This window comes from Periplaneta americana, chromosome 3, assembly GCF_040183065.1.
Source record: "Periplaneta americana isolate PAMFEO1 chromosome 3, P.americana_PAMFEO1_priV1, whole genome shotgun sequence".
Taxonomy (NCBI): domain Eukaryota; kingdom Metazoa; phylum Arthropoda; class Insecta; order Blattodea; family Blattidae; genus Periplaneta; species Periplaneta americana.
Genome location: NC_091119.1, coordinates 16,005,653 through 16,028,926, shown reverse-complemented (window position 1 = coordinate 16,028,926; position 23,274 = coordinate 16,005,653). Strand labels below are relative to the sequence as shown.

Below are 23,274 nucleotides of genomic sequence, written 5' to 3'. Positions count from 1 at the left end.
CAATATCTATCCAAACAAAAAAGTTATAACAGGTGCACAAGATAAATGGGACATCATTTTAATTTTACTAACATTTTTAATATCAACCTGGCTATACCTTTGGATTAAAGGTTCACAACCGTAAACACAGTTGGCCACCCCTTCCACGACTGGGGTTCGATGATACTGGTGTAAAATACAAACAGATTACTTTACTAGGTATAGGAGGGAAGAAAAGTAGTTCATGCATTTACGTAAACTAGAAAATATCGCGATTTTGAGTCTGATAATTTTCATTAGGTTTTTGTTTGAACAAAATACAGTACTGTATTAACAATAAGTGTTTTACTCACGAATTGAGTTATACATTCGGACGTATTCATTATGCAGTGTATATTATACTGTCTATAGCACATTAGCGTACAATATAGAGAATGAAGTTAAATTGAAAAAATAATCATAATATGGATATTTAAACACATTTTTGAAAATGGTGGCCGTTCGTTTCGATACAGGCTTCAGTTCTTTTGTGCATATTATCGCACTGTAGACTATTGTACCAGTTTCGGCATTCGTACTAGTAACTCATGTTGAAATAATTCTGTACCTACTCTATAAAGGAGTACCTTACGTACTGTAAATTCAATCTTCACTTCTACCCGATCCGAAAAGATACTGTCCGTCCAAGTGGTTAATAGCAGGGTCGTAGAAAGAGGGGAAATCACCTGACAGTTAATTACTTAACGAAGCCCTTTTATTTAAGTTATTTTAAACAGTTGTATAATATTACGTAAATGTCCAATTCCTAACAGAAATGAATGTTTTCTGAAAAGACATAAGACAGCCCAGCACACTAGCCTTTACAGAGAAGCGAGCAGAAGTGGGTAGGGGAAACCGGGATGCGACGTAAGCAAACTGATGACAGTACCTGTGCGAAAATATGATTCAATATTGAAAGTTCTTTCGTCACTGGAAAACGCGAATATATTTCTGGAACGTACTATACTCACTAACTCAGTAATGCTATGACCGTATACGTGGCCTTGGTTCTGTGTGGAGAACGGTTGGAAGTTTACTAGTAGAGGGGGTGGGAGTGAAGTACATTAAAGAACTCAGGTACAATAAAAATTGAAGTAAAAATAAAGTGATGTCCCTGTGTGTGTGTATATATATATATATATATATATATATATATATATATATATATATATATATAGGCCTATATTTTTTTAGTCTCGTTGTTAACTTCCATATCAATTTCTGTAGAGCAACACAAGAATTGCCTTTTATTTAATTATTATATATTGTAATCCGAAATGAAATAGCTACATGCTTCTGTTACGATATAAACTCGTACGCACGAAAGAGCTTTTAATAGTCATAGACACTTGTTCTGTGTATCGGTTGCAGTTTAAGTGTTGTACACTTCTGTGGTCACGTGGTGCATGCAACCTGTTGAGTTAAATGCAGTACTTCTCTCTCTCATTTGGACAACCCTTTTGCGCAAATGATGCTTCAAAATCTGAATCACAACTCCAAGTTACATGAAGTACTTTCTAACTGTGTAACTATGTCACTCGTTCCACCTGGAAGGTAAACAAGTGACGAGAGTGTACACATGAGTGCAATCACAAAATTGTTAGCCTTAATGTTCTGTGTGTTATTTTCCTCCTCTGTGTTTAACTGGAGTGGACTGTCAGCTGTTTTTCAAGAGAGGTTTAATGTGTAACATTAACTGCTATTCTGTCTACACATATGGCATTTCCTTGTTTCCTTGCTTAACTGTAGGTAATTTTTCAGAAGTGTCCTTCACTGTACCTCAAGGCGTCCTGCTGTACGGAACGTTAGGACGCAGCTTTGGCATTGCTCGGAGGTTGATGTTGCGGATTCGAATACTGATTTGGCTGCCGTTAGGTTTAGGCACAGTCTAGTATATACAATGGCGAAGCTCAATACGTAGTAAATATGCAAACATTAGGTAGTTGCTCACCACTAGGATCGCTAAAATCGCCTCATTACAGGCAATGCGAAATAATACCTGCACAGTCTATTGTTTCTAGCACCCTCAAAACTCAAGCTTCGTGACTGTATATAGTAGACTGTGGTTTAGGTGTAGATTACATTTAAGTAAAATTGCTTGCATATCTACTGTAATTTGGTAGCCCAATACTGAGAGCGTAGAACAGCGTTGTCAGAGACTAAACGGAGCGGAGCGCTCCACTACACTGGTTGCGTGCTCCGGTGTTTCCACAGACATAAGCAAGTTCACGCTCCGATCTAGCTCCACAACTGGTTTTGGAACTTACAACTCTGACACTACTGGCGTAGAATAGCAGTTTTTTTGAACTCAGGTTCCATCCCCGGTGTTGACTAGAGGAAAGACAGAAACATGAGGTTTTTTTCTGGGATTCGGTCGTTTTCCTGTAACTCACACATTTCATACCTCCAACGTTCAGTGTTTCACCTTACATTTATCCTCGTTTTGTATGTATGTATTTTATGCACTGCAATTGGGTATTTTACCGGTGGCAGTGATATAATAATAATAATAATAATAATAATAATAATAATAATAATACCCTAATAATAATAATAATAATAATAATAATAATAATAATAATAATACTTACTTACAAATGGCTTTTAAGGAATCCGAAGGTTCATTGCCGCCCTCACATAAGCCCGCCAGCGGTCCCTATCCTGTGCAAGATTAATCCAGTCTCTACCATCATACCCCACCTCCCTCAAATCCAATTTAATATTATCCTCCATCTACGTCTCGGCCTCCCTAAAGGTCTTTTTCCCTCCGGTCTCCCAACTAACACTCTATATGCATTTCTGGATTCGCCCATACGTGCTACATGCCCTGCCCATCTCTAACGTATGGATTTTATGTTCCTAATTATGTCAGGTGAAGAATACAATGCGTGCAGCTCTGCGTTGTATAACTTTCTCCATTCTCCTGTAACTTCATCCCTCTTAGCCCCAAATATTTTTTCTAAGAACCTTATTCTCAAACACCCTTAATCTCTGTTCCTCTCTCAAAGTGAGAGTCCAAGTTTCACAACCATACAGAACAACCGGTAATATAACTGTTTTATAAATTCTAACTTTCAGATTTTTTGACAGAAGACTGGATGATAAAAGCTTCTCAACGGAATAATAACAGGAATTTCCCATATTTATTCTGCGTTTAATTTCCTCCCGAGTATCATTTATATTTGTTATTGTTGCTCCAAGATATTTGAATTTTTCCACCTCTTCGAAGGATAAATCTCCAATTTTTATAGTTCCATTTCGTACAATATTCTGGTCACGAGATATAATCATATACTTAGTCTTTTCGGGATTTACTTCCAACCCTATCGCTTTACTTGCTTCAACTAGAATTTCCGTGTTTTCCCTAATCGTTTGTGGATTTTCTCCTAACATATTCTCGTCATCCGCATAGACAAGAAGCTGATGTAACCCGTTCAATTCCAAACCCTGCCTGTTATCCTGAACTTTCCTAATGGCATATTCTAGAGCGAAGTTAAGAAGTAAAGGTGATAGTGCATCTCCCTGCTTTAGCCCGCAGTGAATTGGAAAAGCATCAGATAGAAACTGACCTATACGGGCTCTGCTGTAAGTTTCATCAAGACGCTCCGAGGCCTACTGTTAGGTTTCGTAACAAGCTATTTTTTACGATAATGGGTTGTTAGCACTTCGCCCAACACCCAAGCTGGAGGACCACCCCTTATCGGCTGTCCACGACTGCTTATTCAATATCTGGAAGCCGTCTCCTCGATCCGCAACCTGAGGACGTTCCATACCGTGGTGATAGGGACTCACAATACATGGATTTGAGGGAGGTGGGGTATGATGGTAGAGACTGGATTAATCTTGCTCAGGATAGGGACCAATGGAGGGCTTATGTGAGGGCGGCAATGAACCTCCGGGTTCCTTAAAAGCCAGTAAGTAAGTAATAATAATGATTTATTTTAGCTGGCAGAGTTAATGCCGTAAGGCCTTCTCTTCCTCTCAACCAGCAAAAAGTATACATACATATGTATGAACTTACAAAGAATTCAACAATTTGATTTAGATGAGAGTTACATGTATACAAGAGTTACTTACGAATTAAACAACAAAATACTATGAACTATTAATTAAACACTGAAATACAAACTATGTAGCAGAATTAAGCTAAAATACATAGAATGTTAATATATTTCAAATAATGTTAGATAATAGAAAGAGATTATTATGAGACAATTTTGAAAATACCTATCAGGATGCATGTCTAAAGGAAAGAGTAACAATGTAGATAGTGATAGTTTAAGTCAGTATGATTGGAGTGAAATGCTAATAAGGTTATCTTTTAAGCTGTTTTTAGAAGTGTTTATTGTCTTGCAGCCCCTAATGCTTTGTGACAGGGAATTCCATTGTCGCGAGGTGGATACTGTAAAAGATGATGAATAACGAGATGTTCTATGAAGAGGTATACTTAACGCGCCACAGATAAATGATCTGGTATTTCTGTCGTGGGTAGAGTATAGATAAGAGAAACGAGACGAAAGGTAATTTGGTGTTGAAGTATGCAGAATTCGAAAGAGCAAAGACAAAGAGTGTAAAGTTCTACGTTCTTTAAGTCGGAGCCACGAAAGACTTGCGAAGGGCTTGATATACAGAGTGAACCATAAGTAATGTCATTTATTTCAAGGGGTTATTCTTTGAATTATTAAAAAAAAAACTGTTTAGTACAATTTTGCTAGTTTTTAGTTCCTTTTCGAGAAAAAAAAAATATTTTGTAATAAACTTTTCATACAGTGTTCTGGGAAATCCATTGATTGAATTCGTCGGCCTGGTTGGCGCAGTTGGTATAGCGCTGGCGGGTTCGATCCCGGGCCAGGTCGATGACATTTAAGTGTCCTTAAATATGACAGGCTAATGTCAGTAGATTTACTGGCATGTAAAAGAACTTCTGCCGGACAAAATTCCGTCACACCGGCGACGCTGATATAACCTGGGCAGTTGAGAGCGTCGTTAAATAAAACATAACATAACATTGAATTCCGAATATGCTCATTCAATTTAAGAGAATAGTGTACTATGATAATAAAGTATTGAAAGAATTTTAGTTTTACCCTTTAAATGTGCATGAATTTGATCCGAACAAATGTAACTTTCGTTCTGAAATTAAATTTTAAAATGTTCGGTTCAAATTTCTGCACATTTGAAGGACAAAACTAAACTTCTTCAATTATTTATTATCACAAAGCACTGCTCTCTTAAATTGAAGGAACATATTGGGAATTAAATCAATGACTTCCCAAACACGCTGAGGTCCAAATTTAGTTTCAAGGTATGTACAAGTTTTCTTGTAGTTGTATTGCATTTCTCGTGGTGTGGAAGAGAAGGCCTGATGGCCTTAAGTCCAACAGAGTAAATAAATAAATAAATCAGTAAGTAAATAATGGCTCTAAAATAGTTCATTAATGATTTTTCTAATTAGTCAATCGATGGTCTTATCGCAAAAGTTCACCGACTCTGACTGCATTGTCTTCGGCCTTTTAAGTCGAAGGACACACATGAAACGATGAAAATGGCTTCCCTATTCGCTTTAAATCCCTCTCAAGAAATGAAAACTATAATTTTTTTCCGTGCCTACTTATCGCCAAAAGTTATTTTTAAAATATCGAAAGTCTCTGTAGAAACTTTGCAATTTTCACTGAAAAATTTAATGCAAACACTTCACACCGGTTTTTATAACCGTTTTTCACTTACAAGAAATCCTCCATATCGTAACAACACACCCTAACAAAATCGATTGCGATATTGCATTGGATTATGGGGAGCGTTTCTTTGGGGTGTTGTTTGTGTATGGAACAAGTAATTTCCTTCTCTTCTCATATTATTATAATCCGTGCCCAGCTAGCAGTGATGGATCTATTTCGGGAACTTTCGATCACAGTGGTATCTTGGATACAGTGTAAAATTCTAACAGAAATCTAAATAAAATTAACTGAATAAATATATGTAAATGCGTGGTAAAATAACAAGGACTCTTATTGTTAGAGGAAAGTCAGGAAAGAACGATAATCAGAATTCTGTCAATTAATGGTTGTTCCAACTCTGCTGTATGGAACTGTAACATTAGTATCTTAAATCACCAAAAAGCAATTATGCTTAAAACTACTGAAATCAGATATTTTAGATTTGTGTAATGATGTTTAAAGGAACATTATGGTGAAATTTCGCTGAAAAATTAAGAAAATCCGTTTTTTTTTATCATCGTAATGTAGAATATGATTTTTATTTTTAATGTAACAATTTTTCTTTTGTACAAGTCTCCAGGTATCGATCAAATTCCAGCAGAATTAATACAAGAGGGTGGGAGTGCATTATATAGCGAAATTTATAAACTTGTACTTGCTATTTGGGAAAAGGAAATTGTACCAGAACAATGGAAGGAGTCCATAATTGTACCTATTTTTAAAAAGGGGGACAAAACCAACTGTGGTAACTTTCGAGGAATATCACTTTTGTTGACGTCGTACAAAATTTTGTCCAATATTCTTTTGAGAAGATTAACTCCGTACGTAGATGAAATTATTGGGGATCATCAGTGTGGTTTTAGGCGTAATAGATCGACTATTGATCAGATTTTTTGTATTCGACAGATATTGGAGAAAAAATGGGAGTATAAGGGTACAGTACATCAGTTATTCATAGATTTCAGAAAGGCTTATGACTCGGTTAAGAGGGAAGTATTATATGATATTCTTATTGAATTTGGTATTCCCAAGAAACTAGTTCGATTAATCAAAATGTGTCTCAGTGAAACATACAGCAGAGTCCGTATAGGTCAGTTTTTATCTGATGCTTTTCCAATTCACTGCGGGCTAAAGCAGGGAGATGCACTATCACCTTTACTTTTTAATTTCGCTCTAGAATATGCCATTAGGAAAGTTCAGGATAACAGGCAGGGTTTGGAATTGAACGGGTTACACCAGCTTCTTGTCTATGCGGATGACGTGAATATGTTAGGAGAAAATACACAAACGATTAGGGAAAACACGGAAATTTTACTTGAAGCAAGTAGAGCGATCGGTTTGGAAGTAAATGCCGAAAAGACAAAGTATATGATTATGTCTCGTGACCAGAATATTGTACGAAATGGAAATATAAAAATTGGAGATTTATCCTTCGAAGAGGTGGAAAAATTCAAATATCTTGGAGCAACAGTAACAAATATAAATGACACTCGGGAGGAAATTAAACGCAGAATAAATATGGCAAATGCGTGTTATTATTCGGTTGAGAAGCTCTTATCATCCAGTCTGCTGTCGAAAAATCTGAAAGTTAGAATTTATAAAACAGTTATATTACCGGTTCTTCTGTATGGTTGTGAAACTTGGACTCTCACTCTAAGAGAGGAACATAGGTTCAGGGTGTTTGAGAATAAGGTGCTAAGGAAAATATTTGGGGCTAAGCGGGATGAAGTTACAGGAGAATGGAGAAAGTTACACAACACAGAACTGCACGCATTGTATTCTTCACCTGACATAATTAGGAACATTAAATCCAGACGTTTGAGATGGGCAGGGCATGTAGCACGTATGGGCGAATCCAGAAATGCATATAGAGTGTTAGTTGGGAGACCGGAGGGAAAAAGACCTTTAGGGAGGCCGAGACGTAGATGGGAGGATAATATTAAAATGGATTTGAGGGAGGTGGGGTATGATGATAGAGACTGGATTAATCTTGCACAGGATAGGGACCGCTGGCGGGCTTATGTGAGGGCGGCAATGAACCTTCGGGTTCCTTAAAAGCCATTTGTAAGTAAGTAAGTATGTTAATCATTCATTTGGTCTAAATTATCTTTTTTTTTTCATGACTAAGAAAACAACAACATTTATAAAATCATAATACAGCCAGCATTGTTATATGGACATGAGATCTGAAGAATTGTCCAAAATGTTAATAGCATTGTCATTCATTTAAAAGGAAAATCACGTATATCCAGATGAGATCCAAGGGCAGTGAAAAATGAGAAAAAAAAGAACTAAAACAAATTTACAAATAACCTTAATTAACAGATAGATATTAAGCAGCTACAGTCTATAATAGTATTCAGGGCAATGACTAAAGAAATGCCAGACCTTAAAGGTATAAACCAATGGATGTTTCTGTAACATAATGCTGCCATACGGAGACTTAAAAACAGCCATGAAACTACTATAAAATTATTGCAGAAGTCTGGTTGACTCAGTGAAGAGAACGTACACAACGTAATTCAGAATATTAGGGACATACATTGCGTTGGTGGTAAAGTCCGTAGCGGTTTTTTTTTACGAAATTATATTTAAGACTGATTTCAATGATTTAGCCATATAATGAAATGTTTCAGAAAATACGGTGCATGAGTGAGCTAAGAGAAATTTTTGTTTGTTTTTAGTGGTGTTTTCTCGACTTTAAAATTTTAAACAGTTTCTTGATTTAACGCTTCTTACACAAAAGTTATTTGTCAGATTTGCCTAAAACTTCTCACAGAGGTGAATGAAATATTGGTAAACAACATTTAAGTAGCATTTGTATGAAACATTAATATTAAGTTCCTTTGGGACATATTGATATTGCACTTAGATTAAAATATGCTGTAATGGTAGGCCTAAATTCATGAAATTAAAATAAATTATTGTGGGACTCTATTTAGACTGAGCTCAAAAATGTAATTAATTTTTATTCCCATGACTATTTTCACAGACACAGACTTCTCCGCTTTACTTTCCCTTCAAAGGGAGACAATGTGAAGATTTTTGTCTCTCTAAAGGTACGGTCACACGTCGCTACTTTTGCAGCGATGCAGTACAAAAAACTGCGCAACTCTCGTACTGCAACGTGTGAACAACGGTGCCGAACCTGCTGCCCGCTACTTTTCCATGCTGCGCGCAGCTTAAAAGTAGCGGCGTGTGAACAGGGTTCTCAGGGTTGCAGCCGCAGCATTTTTGATATCGGTTTTGTTGAAACTTTTGCTGCGGTTGCAACCAGTGTTACCACCCAAATGTGCCAATGATACTTTTATTGTTTGGATATATTTTAACGTTAAATGTGATGAAAATAAATTATTTGTAACAGTTATTAAATACACAACACAGTCTGAGCATAATTGCTGACGATATAATTCATTTTTTTAATTTTCCGTAGCGTAGTTCCAAACAGGAGGGTTGCCAACATTGATTACGTGAATATGCTGTTGGTTATCATTTAAGTACAGGCGTTTTTAAAAGCTTTATAGTAAAAATAATGCCAATTTCTGAATACTAGATACGACAGAAAAGCAAATAATAGATAAGGAAGCTTTCGCATGAGTTTCTTAATAATGCGAACATAACCACAAAATGTATATTGAGAAGTCAACACGGAGATGGAAACCTGCAGCATGACTGCGGCTGCAAAAGTAGCGCCTTGCGTGTGAACAGACTCGCAACCTCCAGTTGCAACTTTTGCTGCACTCGGGTTGCGCAGCACGAAAAGTAGCGTGCAGCGCGCTACTTTTGGCTTACGTGTGAACACGACACGCAACTTTTGCAGCTGCAGTACAAAAGTTGCTGTGCAAAAGTAGCGACGTGTGACCGTACCTTTAATAGTCTCGATTTCGATCGATATTGTTTTAATAAGAAATTGTTTTACAATTACGATTACCTTCTGCAGTCTCTGATTTGGTGTTCACTGTGGTTAACGTAACTCGGTTCTCTTCAAGTTCCAATGTTCCACATTGATGACAGAAACAGGAACAAAATGTTGAAACCAGTTGAGTGTTTTCATAAAAGAGTAGTATGGTCAAAGGAAGCTATAGAAACAATGGTAAACATACCCTTCTTGGAACTTGTTGCTTGATTAGCAATGCCAAGTCGCTTGTTTGTGTTTTACAGTTCGTAGCGCCTTTCTCGTGTTTGGGACAGCATGTGTTGTAAGTGAAGAAGCGTTATTTCGGTACTATATAGATCCAATTATGTCGACAACTTAAGTGCCTGTAGAATGCTCTGGACTGAGAATCTAGTAATTTTCTTCTGTGTTAGCTGTTTACGCCAAGATAACAATTCTTACACTGATTTCTCGGCCTTCCTGGACCTCTTCTTTAGATGTGTACAGAGTCAACTACCACCATTTTGATACATCTGAGCAGGCTGCGAATTCATTATTTTCTCCATGGGCGGGATACTAAAATGTTAATTGCTGATAAAAAAAATACTATTCATAATAATTTTCAGTGTTGTCGCGCTCATCTTTGTTTAAGGAAAAAATTAAAATAGTTGTTGTATACTGCCTCAATAACTTATAAAGTACAGAAACTGTAAATCGTGCAGCTGTGACACATTTTTGTCCCTGGCAGAGACAATTAATATCTTTTCAGCAGAGGACACCAGGTTCTCTAGGGGAGGGACGATCCCCGGCATTCCCCCGGTCAATTCTCACACTGCGTCTAATGATATGATATGATATGATTTTTAAATTGGTTATTTTACGATGCTTTATCAACTGCTATGGTTATCTAGCGTTTGAATGAGATGAATGTGATAATGTCAACGAAATGAGTCCAGGGTCCAACGCCGAGAGTTACCCAGCATTTGCTCTTAATGGGTTGAAGGAAAACCCCGGAAAAAACCTCTACCACGTAACTTGTCCCAACCAGGATTTTAATCCGGGCCCGCTAGTTTCGCTGTCAGACATGCTAACCGTTACTTCACAGCGGATGATATGATATGATATGATATGATATATGATATATGATATTATATATGATATGATATGATATGTGATATATGATATGATATGTTAATATGATATGATATGATATGATAATATATGATATGTTAATATGATATGATATGATAATATATGATATGATATGATGATATGATATGATATGATATATGATATGATAATATATGTGATGTGATATGATATGATATGATAAGATTTGATATATATGATATGACATGATATGATATGATAATATGATATGATATATGAAATTATATATGATATGATATGATATGATAATATATGATATGATATTATGATATGATATGATATGATATGATGATATGATATGATATATGATATATGATATGATAATATATGATATGATATGATAATATATGATATGATGTGATATGATATGATATATGATGTGATATGTGATATATATATGATATGATATATGATGTGATATATGATATGATGATATGATATGATATATATGTGATATGATATGATATATGATATATGATATGATATGATATGATATATGATGTGATATGATATGATATGATATATGATATGATATGATATGATATGATATGATATGATATATGATGTGATATGATATATGATATGATATTATATTATATGATATGATATATGATATGATATGATATGATATGATATGATATGATATGATATGATATGATATGATATATGATATGATATATGATATGATATGATATGATATATGATATGATATATGATATGATATGATATGATATGATATGATATGATATGATATGATATGATATGATATGATATATGTTAACCTGAATGCAAGAACTAGGTAACTCAATTTTTCCTACTTTGTGACATTGCCTATTTACTTATTTATTGCACTAAGTAATATGTCTCGTTTTCTTTTACCTATTTGTTATATTGGAGAATAGATGTCGCTGGTATCGTTCGATCAGTTACCTAGTTCTTGCATTACATTCTGTGCCATTTTTGCTATGCTATAACAGAGATAACTTAAAAATGCAAATTAAAAATGCAAATTTCGAGTTAACCTAGTTCTTGCATTTAGGTTACGATTATGATATGATATGATATGATATGATATGATATGATATGATATGATATATGTGACATGACATGATGTGATATGATATGATATATGATGATATGGTATGATATAATGTTATATGATATGATATATGATATGATATGATATGATATGATATGATATGATATGATATGATATGATATGATATGATATGATATGATATGATATGATATGATATGATATGATATGATATGATATGATATGATATATGATGTCACTCAACCGTTTACTTCTGCTTGCCCTTCACATTGCTGTCTAAGGATATTCCCATTGGATGTATTTAGGGATTACTGTTCTTCTTCACATGTTTGAAGGAGGGACCCGGAGACTTGCATTGCAGCCTGAGGCTTATTGACCACTCCTATTCTGTGAATGTTGGGTAGCCGAACGGCCCCGCTCTTGTACAAGTACAGCACGCCGCACCGTGAACTGGCGAAATGAATCCGAGGTCTAACGCCGAAAGTTACCAGCAAATTTGATCAACTGGTTGAGGGAAAACCCCGGTAAAAACCCCAACGAGGTAACTTGTCCCAACCAGGATTTGAACCAGGGCCCGCTCGTTTCACTGTCAGACGTGCTAACCGTTACTCACAGCGGTGGACTATTAGGCCTATATTTTCTGAGTGTGTTTGTAGAGTTACAGAATCATCTACAACTTTGATACATCTAATAATAATGTTATCATTTTATTTATTTAGCTATTACAGAAATCCAAATTTCGACAATATATTTATATTTTCTCAGTTTATTTGGAGGTCTAAAGAATCATAAATTTGGTTATATTTAAGAACGTCAATTGATATGTGTAGCTATTTTTGTTGGTTTTTGATTTCAAGCTTTATTTTGTATACGGTTGTTTCTACAGGGACATAATTTTATTTTTACTAACATTTTTAATATTAACCTGGCTATATCTTTGGATTAAAGGTCTAGAACCGGAAACACCGCTTGCTCCCCCTTCCAAGACTGGAATTCGATGATAATGGCGTAAAATACAAACAAATCACTTTACTAGGTATAGGAGGGAAGAAAAGTAGTTCATCCATTTACGTAAACTAGGAAATATCACGATTTTGAATTTGATAATTTTCATTAGGTTTTTGTTTAATCACAATACAGTACTGTATTAACAGTAAGTGTTTTTACTCATGAACTGAGCTATCCATTCGGACGTATTCATTATGCAGTATATATTATAATCTCTACAGCACATTAGCGTACAATATAGGAAATGAAGTCAAATAATCATAATATGGATATTTAAACACATTTTTGAAAATGGTGGCCGTTCATTTCGATACAGGCTTCAGTTCTTTTGTGCATATTATCGCACTATAGACTATTGTACCTAATTCCAATTACCATTTTCGTCCTTTGTACGAGTAACTCATGTTGAAATAATTCTATACCTACTCTATAAAAGAGTACCTTACGTACTGTAAATTTAATCTTCTCTTCTGCCCGATCCGGAAAGATAAATTACTCAGAAATGGTATCTACTGTCCGTTCAAGTTATTTTGTCGCAGGGTCGTAGAAAGGGGGGGGGGAAATCATGTGACTGTTAATTACTTAACGAGGCCCTTTTACTTAATTATTTTAAACAGTTATATAATATTACGTAGATGACCTATTCCTAACAGAAATTAACGTTTTCAGAAAAGAGCTAAGACAGCCCAGCTACTAGACTTTACAAAGGGGCGAACAGAAGCAGGTGGGGGAAACCAGGATGCGACGTAAGCAAACGGACTACAGTACCTGTGCGAAAATATGATTCAGTATTGAAAGCTCTTTCGTCATTGGAAAACGCGAACATATTTCTGGAACGTACTATACTTACTCAGTACTACATACGCAGTCTTGGTTCTGTGTAAAGAACGGTTGGAAGTTTACTAGTAGAGGGGGTGGGAGTGAAGTACATTGAAAAACTCAGGTACAATAAAAATTGAAGTAAAAATAAAATGATGTCCCTGTATAACTATGTAACGCGAAACGTTAAAGCTTATGATAGTAGATCCGAGCACGAGCATATGCTCATTTCGGGTATCTATTCATATGTATTGAATTCAAATGTAAATTGTAAATAAATTGTAAATAAATTGTAAAGATCCTTTATGCACACCGAAATGTTACGAGGGTGCTCTGATGTTTTGGAGCAGGATAGCTAACGACAGACATGCGGTCCCCTTTGGGCATGGTTCTCTCCGCATCGCATAGAGTTTAAAAAGCCGTTGTTATTTATGCATGTTGCCCCGGGATAAAAATTGATTGGGAACGGTGGAGAGGCAATATTTATCCTCTAATTCTGTGGCTATAAAGTCCAAAGTAAATGCCAGGTTGATACAGTGTAGAGTATAGTAAGATTCACGTTGCATACCAGAATGCTGTGCTCTTGGCATACAAATCAGGCAGAAGCTGTCCTGGTGCAGCTGATGTGGTTCAGACAGGTCTGCAGGGGTGTGGATTGCCATACTAATGTCAGGAATGTTCATGCTGTCCAGGGGTCAGTTTGGGCCAGATGGCTCAAGTTGGCACCTGCCTCGTTGGAGTGAATGCACTTGACGAATATCAAGATCGCCTTTCAAATAAGTCATTGTCTGCGTTTCTTTATACCACAAATTATCATAACTGTAGTGGATATCCATACAATATCGTAGTTAATAACGAAAAAATTCTTGTATTTGTACGAGGGAAAGTCAAAAAGTAACCTTAATAATTGTTTTATTAATTGAACTAGTGGGTTGTGCAGCAAATGCTGCAAACTAAGTTAATTAGACGTTCAAATAAACATTTTTCAGATTTATTTTCAATGAAGAATACCAGACATTCTGAAAGTTATTTGCGTCCATAATAATGAAACGTACTCTCTCTCGAGCCAATACTGAAGAGAATCACGCATATAAATATCTACACCACACCGCCATTAAATATATGAAAAAGACCGAACCCCACTTGATTAATAACTATAAAAATATTTGATTTTTAATAATATTATTATCTTAAGTAAGTTTTATAGCTTTCAGTAACATATACTATATAGCCGCCACTCAGTAAAATATAGAAATCAATATCTAATTTAAGTTATTCTCTACATCTACTTACATAACCCCAAAAAGTTTCACTTTCATAACATTAATATGTATAATTAATGAAATATAGTCACTTCATGGCATAAACTACAATAATATTTCATTTCTAATGGTAATAATGTCATCAAACCACCTCAAGTTTTGTAGTTTTTAATATCCAATACATAGCTGTACCCAGAAAATTATATACCACAGAATCGAAACTGTAAATTATTTTTAGTAAGTTAAGTTTTTAATAACCAATTTAATTTGAGCTCTGAATATGTCAGCATTCTTGCAGATCATGGCCTTCGTGTAATATTGTTTACTGTAGTGTGTGTTTTGTTTTATTCTGAAATGCAATTAGCTAGTTCTCAAAGCTGACGACAGATGGATTTTGGAAAATAGTAGAATTATGTTGAAAAATTGACATTTCACTGAAAACTACTAATTTTCTGAAAAACTTTGAGTTCTAAGCTTTAAAATGAGGGGTCATTTATTAAAATCCGTTCAGCCGTTTTCCCGTAATTTCCATTACCAGTTTAAATTATTATATATACAAATTATATGTAGGCCTATATGAACAATAAAACTACAAACACTTCATCACTTTTCAACATAGTATAACAGGAACACTTGCATTGAACGTAGCAGGGTATATTTTTACAATTAAAAAAAATATTTACATTTTTTTTTAATTCAGTTCACTGTGCAGTGATGAAGCGTTTCCCACATAACTCAGAAACTGTCCAACATTCTGTGATGAAATTTTTCTGTGTATGTATGCATGTCATATCTGCAATATGATGCAAGATCACTTCTCTACCTTTGATAGATTGTCTGGTAAAAAATAAATTCATTTTAAAAAATGGTCAAATATCAGTATTTTCTTCTAACAAAAAATAAAAAATGTTATTTATTAAGGAATGTAGTTGAAAGAACATGATATTGTAAACATGAGTTTCAGCAATAAAATAAAAGAGAGAAAACATGAAAAAGTTAACAAGTTTATTAGTTACTAGCCGTTCCCATGCGCTCCGCTGCACCCGTTAGAAATAAATATAAAGTAATTACATAATTAAAATAGGATATTTGATCCAGGGAACATTCGTGTTTGATAGAAGGATAAATCGTTTATTATGTTACTTAATTTAAATTGTATTTAAAATATTAAAATGCGATCATTTTGATCCAGAGACACTCATTTGGTGCAATGACAATTCCTTTAACATGTTTCTTAATTTTTATTACATGCAACCATAGTTTAATGAAGATTGACATCATTTAGATTTAATGTGTATATTTTATTTTACTTGTTATAGGTTTCCATTGAATTATGGTAATAACTTAATTTTAACCCTTGTTTTCTACGTATTCAGTAAATGGCGCTTGGCCAACTATGGTTCTGAACCCTTCAAATAAATTATATTATTATATAATATTACATATTATATTATAGTATATTATATTATATCAGAAGTTACTGTAATAACATTATAGCATTATGTCCATCTAGAGAAACTACACTTTCCAATGGTGAAATAATAATTAATTATACAAATCGGTTAATTTACCTTCCGATATTACTTCATACAAACACAGAAACATTCTCTGTAGGCTATCTTTCATAGCTTTCGATTGTTGCTGTCCAAGGCGCCTTATAGACGAAGTCATTTGCTTTTTAATTCATTACACGGCCTTAGATGGCAGTTATTTTAATTTTAAAACTCATTTATCTCATTAAATATCAGTCCTATCAAACTTTTTCAAGGAATAAAACTTACCGCAAATTATTGTTAAAGAAACTTTTGTTACGTAACATGTTTCACAAAAATCAATAATAAGCGAGATATTTCGATTTATTTAATTCAGGCCCCCTTATAACCCCCCTTTCAAATAATGTATTTTGAATGCCATATAGCCTAAAATCTAGGTTACAACGAACTTAATTTATACTCCAATTTTCATCGAAATCCGTTCAGCCATTATCGCGTGAAAAGGTAACAAACATACAGACAGACAGACAGACATACAAACAAAAATTTCAAAAAAGCGATTTTCGGTTTCAGGGTAGTTAATTTTATGTGTTAGGACCAATTTTTTTTTTTTGGAAAATCGAAAATTACCAGAAAAATTTCGGCTACAGATTTATTATTAGTATAAGATGAGGGAAACTCTTCATCACTGCACAGTGAACTGCCAACATTTTGAATTTTGAAAAAAAAAAAAAAAAAGAATAAATACTTTTTTTAGATTGTAGAAATATTTTTATGCTCGACCATGCCGAAATGTAGTAATTATACACCTGGTAGCAGTCCTTTAATGCATGTCATTAAAGTACACCTATTCATTAAAGTTCAGGTTTTCGATTATTCTCGGATATGCAATCGAAAGACAACGAGGGAAATGTCACGGAGGCTGGAAATCCAATACTGTCGCAGAAGGTTATGTTCTGTTACTATAATAATTAGCGTTAATTGTAAATAATATTCAAATAAATTCAATTTGTCATCTCGTTTTTCAATTCTAAATCAATTTCCAGGTTATATCAAGACTAATGTTCTCTAGGTTATATCAAGGTCAATGATATTCGTGCCTCGGAAAAAAAAATCAATACTTTCGCGTCTGCACACATCTCACAATTCAGGTCAGTTCCATTCGTTACGTAACATAACCATAAATAAAAACTTATGAATAATTTCAAGTTATAAATATGGTCGAGCATAAAAAGTCGTATGAAACTTGCCTATAATGGTAATTAAGACCTTCGTATGAAAATTATGAAACTCGCTTGCGCTCGTTTCATAAACAAACATACTTGCGTCTTAATTACTACCATTAGCCTATAGGCTCGTTGCATAATTACTATTAATTACTCTAAGCATATGCATTATTATTTCATTAGTAAATCATTTTTAACAAGATAGGATGTTGTTAACAAAAATAAAAGTAGTCTACTCTCAAGCTCTAATGCTTGTGGGCCTACTTTCACGCGGCATGTTGTTGCTCTTGACGATACCCAACTGTAATACCTGGATGAATGAATATATACATGAATCAAACCACATCAGTGAATCAATGAATCAGTCAATGAATCGATGGATGAATGAATCAATGAGTCGATCGATGGATGATTGATTGGTTAATTGATTGATTGAATGTAGTGAGAGAGGAAGAATTATCAATTAAATAGCGTTCTTACAAGAGCTCTTGGAACTCCTGCATGGCTCAATGTGGTCTGCCTTTGCCTCCACTCACAAACAACTCGAATATTCGTTAAGGGGCTAGGTACAGCTTACAGCAAAATTTTGAAAATATTCAACATTTTTTTCCACCATTACTGTATCTTGTACAATACTGAAAATTAGTATGTGTAAAATAGTGTCCTTCTGCTATATGACATTTTTTTTCTCCCCCATCCCCCAAAATTCAGTTCACTGTGCAGTGATGAAGCGTTTCCCACATAACTCAGAAACTGTCCAACATTCTGTGATGAAATTTTTCTTTGTATGTATGCATGTCATATCTACAAATTGATGCAAGATCACTTCTCTAGTCCACACCTATGGAGTAACGGTCAGCGCGGCTGGCCGCGAAACCAGGTGGCCCGGGTTCGATTCCCAGGCGGGGCAAGTTACCTGGTGGAGGTTTTATCCGGGGTTTTTCCCCAACCCAATATGAGCAAATGCTGGGTAAGTTTCGGTGCTGGACCCCGGACTCATTTCACCAGCATTACCACCTTCATCTCATTCAGACGCTAAATAATCTAAGATGTTGATAAAGCGTCGTAAAATAACCTACTAAAATAAAAATAAATCACTTCTCTACCTTTGATAGATTGTCTGATAAAAAATCAATTCATTTTAAAAAATGGTCAAATATCAGTGTTTTTTTCTAACACAAAATAAAAATAAAATGTTATTTATTAAGGAATGTAGTTGAAAGAGCATGATATTGTAAACATGAGTTTCAGCAATAAAAAAAAATAGAGAACATGAAAAAGTTAACAAGTTTATGAGTTATGAGAGAAACTCTTCATCACTGCACAGTGAACTGCCAACATTTTGAATTTTGGGGGGAAAAAAAAAGAATAAATAATTTTTTTAAATTGTAGAAATATTTTTTTCATATAGCAGAAGGACAGTATTTTACACAGACCAATTTTCATTATTGTACAAGATATAGTAATGAAGGAAAAAATGTTGAATATTTCCAAAAAAATTACTGCTGTAAGCTGTACCTAACCCCTTAAACCGAACCTGAGACACTCCGCAAGACGGAAGAGCTTTGCATACTGACTACAGCGCCAGGCGTTCAATAGAAATATATACAGTAATTTCTATTTTTCGTAACCGGTTGTGCACGATGCACTCTACCACTCTACTCCACCACTTACTATCCTAATGCAAACCGGCCTTTCTTACAAAGTCCGAAGTATTTGAATGCAACAGTTCTGGCAGTCAGTTGCCTGCTACATCGTATATGTAGTTCTGTTGTGCAGGTGGCCTCTCAACTGTCAGGCTGAAGTGCAATCAATAATTTAATTATCCTGTATTTGTGTTCGAAGCCAACTGTTTCAGTGCGGTAAAACCCTACTTTATGAGCTATGACGAGGAACCCGGATTTTGCAATAACGTAATTAGGATTACAGATTTCTGCATAAAGCAGATGCAGCTCGCTGTTGTGAGTGTCAAGGGACTGATTCCGAGAACGTTATAGAGACGTAGAGTATTATCCTGTTCCTATTTACTCCTCTGGGAGAGGAATCTCACGTGAAACATTATGAGCTGTCGCAGTTGCGAAATATTAATGCAGAATCATCGTCTTTAATATGATGTAGAAACGTCTGGTAGACACCAAGTGGAAATGATGATCCATCTGTGTGTTAATTTGTTGTTTCTATGCATTGCACCTCATTGTCACAGTTTTCCACATCTCTATAAAATTACATATACCGCTCGTGTATCGTACATTATTTTCTGCGAAGATCGTTTATTACATACCTGAAAGAGGAATTTCTAATTAGTTGCAATGAAATCTCCATCATGGTTTCTGTTCAATGACGGCAACTTTGGAAAACAAACATATCTATCTTCAACATTGTTACTATAAAATGTTTTCTGTGTTTACTATACTCCAGCAGACCGTGATATACGTCTCTCTTTTTTTCCCCCCGGTCTATAAATGCTAACTTAAAACAAACGGTAAGGCTATGTAATGATTTATTTTTCATTTTAATATTTTAACAATATTATTTATATAACATATTGCAGTAATAACATCGGCATCTGGAATCTTGTTGATTTTTTCACGGCTTCCTTAATGTTACTTGTATCAGGAATGCAATAAGTTTCGTGGAGTAGCAGACTTTACTTAATTTTTGCAAATATTTAAAAACAATAATTAATATTGCAATTTAGGTGAAATTGCAGTGGTAAGTTTCCAATTTATAATTATTACTATGTTAAACGTGTCTAAAAATAATATGTTAAAAGCCTGAAGCAGTAAAATGAATATGGCGCTTAAGCGGTAAGAAGAGGGAAATTGTTATGTGTGTTACGTTGGGAATACTGAATGTGGTATTTCACTCTTACCGCGTATTGGTTTTGTGCGGAAACCAAGCAAATACGCACGATCTCGCACAAAAGTAATTTCTTATATTGCACTTTTTGACGTTTTTGAACTAATAGGTCAATTTTATATTTTTTCGGCAATCTTTGGTCATGTTTAATACTTTGAAGAAATTTTAGATCATTTGGAATGCATTTTACTTTCTTCTTTACCGATAGGTCTGTTAAATCATTTTCTAACCAAATATGTCAGTAATAATTACCTACTGAATAAGTAAAGAACAGTGAAGTTTGGTATTAAAGATGTTATTAATTTGTCCTACGGAATAAATATTTATTCTGTAGGACAATTTAATAACATCTTTAATATTCTCATAGCTAGCAGTGCATATTTCTGTACAGATTACTGTGCACTTAACTGCGGAATCCCGGCCAGCATTCTCCAATCTTTCTCTTTTCTCCTTCATCTTAGTCTCCGTATATGGTATATGTATCTTAATGTTGTCTATAATCTGATGTCTTCTTTTGCTCCGAACTTTTCTCCCGTTCACCATTCCTTCCAGTGCATCCTTCAGCAGACAGTCTCTTCTTAGCCAGTGGCCGAATGAATTCGTTTTCCTCTTCCTGATCAGTTTCAGCATTATTCTTTCTAGCACAGCTTCATTTCTTATTCTGTCCGTCCATTTCACGCGCTCCATTCTTCTCCTTATCCACATTGATAAGCAGTGCTGTTATGCTCATGGTAGATTGTTCTGTTTCTTGCAGCCATGAGGGAGTGCCCCATCCCCACCCCCAGCAGCAGACGCAACAGCAGCTGCAGCAACAGCTTCAACCGGGCGGTATGAACCCTCCAGAGGGCCGCTGCGGCACCCCGCCAGCCGCAGGGAGCCCTGACCGCCTGGACAAAGCCACCTTGAAAGTGCACCTCCCCAACGGTGGCTTCAACGTGGTCAAGTTTGGAGATGCCATTGATGTCAAGGTAGGCACATTTTCTGTCACTTTCTCTGGATCTGGAGCTGGAAGGACTGAAAATTTAAACTTAGAAGATGCAAACATAATGTTTATTCAATAGATAAGTTCCAAGAATAAATATATAATAGGATGCGAAACTGCGATCAGCACCATCTGGGGGCGGGGGGCTGAAATAAGATGATCAGCGCCCAACGTCGTAGGTGGTGAACATTAGAACTACGTGTTGGGTACATTACCCAGAGTTCTCTATTTATCCTTTCGAGATATTGCTCGAAGAGAAAGATGGCAGACAGAAACTTGCTAATAAGTGACACTACGTGTGTATAATCAGTGTATGTTAAACAGTGATGTGTATGGACGTTGTAAAAATAGTGTTGTTTAATGTATTGTAAAGTAATAGTAATATAATAAATTGAACTATCTAAGTAGTTCTTGCAGACTTTTCCATTGCGCTGTACAATAAATACCCAGAGAATACAATCCCAATTATCTAACCTTTTGCTTTATTTTTTTGTCTCTGTCTGGTTATATTTTAATTCGGTAGTGTAAAACAGATCGTCTCTTTTATTTTTCTGTTGGCTCCGGTAAGAATTTTCAGTAGAAGATGCTGTGAGGAATAAAAATGTATATGTTTTATTTTACTCGTAAATTGGCTTATTTTTTAATATCGATGAGGGTGGAGGGGGGAATACTTTCTGTACAGTTTAACATTTTCGTCACCAGGTGCGCTGCTAAATGCATAGAGTAAGTAGTTACTCTTTTCGCTACTTGATGCGCTGCTAGATGTAATAACGCCCCTCCTCCAAACAGGTGGTAGCAAGATCAATTTCTACAACAGTGCTTCTAGTATGTGTTACGGGAAACTCAGTAAGTTTCGCATCGTATTATATATTCATCCATGTAAGTTCCATGTTGATTTTAGATCAGGCCTGGGTGTTATTAACTCGATTGAGTTACTGCAGACCACCCCTTAACTCCCCACTTCATCTTCCCCGGCCGAGACAGTAATGTTTTGCTGCGATTCGAGCAAACAGGACGGTCAGTGACGGGTTGTATCAGGCGGCCATCATAAAGAACATTTTTATCTTATAAACCGATTTTCAGATTTAAAAATCCTTGAGCAGTTTTCTTTATCATGAAATGTACGAGTAAGTTCTTCACAGAATATTTTAAAAAACAAAAATAATTTTGAAGTCACCAGGGATGTTTTGAATTTACGCATAATTTAATATCATTAAAATACGTGAAAATTAATTTCTAAGGAACTAATGAATGAAACTTGATGAAATTTGGTACTGTTATTTAAACGTGCAGACACAACAAACCCGCCGAATTTGGAAAAAAATTAATCAAAAACTTTAAAAGTTTCAAAACTCAGTCTCAGTCCCCCTTAACTCGAGAACAGTGACATTATGAAACTGCTCAACTTGGGGTGAACTTAGTTTTATTTGCAAAACATTAAGGGCCGATTGAATAAACCATTTAATCTTAGATCAGAGGTTAAATTGATCCTCGTTCTAGCTGAACTTGGAATTTTGTGTTGTATGAAGTCTAATCTGAGATTTATTTGTCTTAAACTAAAGTCAACTTTGACTGAAGAAATTTATCCGTTTAAGTTAGATGATCCAAGTTCAGTTATTTCTTTTCTTTTTGAAGTATACGAGTGGCAGATTGTGCAAAAAGAATAACCATTATTATTAATATATATATATATATATATATATATATATATATTTCAATTTCCTGCCTTAATACTCAAACATTCCTATATTTTATAAGGCTTTATCGTGTTCAGCAGTATCAAATAACA

The 23,274-nt window shown here is 35.0% G+C and overlaps 1 protein-coding gene across 14 annotated transcripts in view; it reads left to right on the top strand.

Moving 5' to 3' along the window:
- The window catches only part of Fak (protein tyrosine kinase 2 Fak), a 768,667-nt gene that overhangs the window by 626,576 nt on the left and 118,817 nt on the right, over nt 1-23,274 (top strand). For all 14 annotated transcript variants that reach the window (XM_069820032.1, XM_069820033.1, XM_069820037.1 and 11 more), the window contains one exon: nt 21,258-21,471. In XM_069820032.1, coding sequence (XP_069676133.1) covers nt 21,258-21,471 — 214 coding nt within the window. The remainder of the gene's footprint in view (nt 1-21,257; nt 21,472-23,274) is intronic.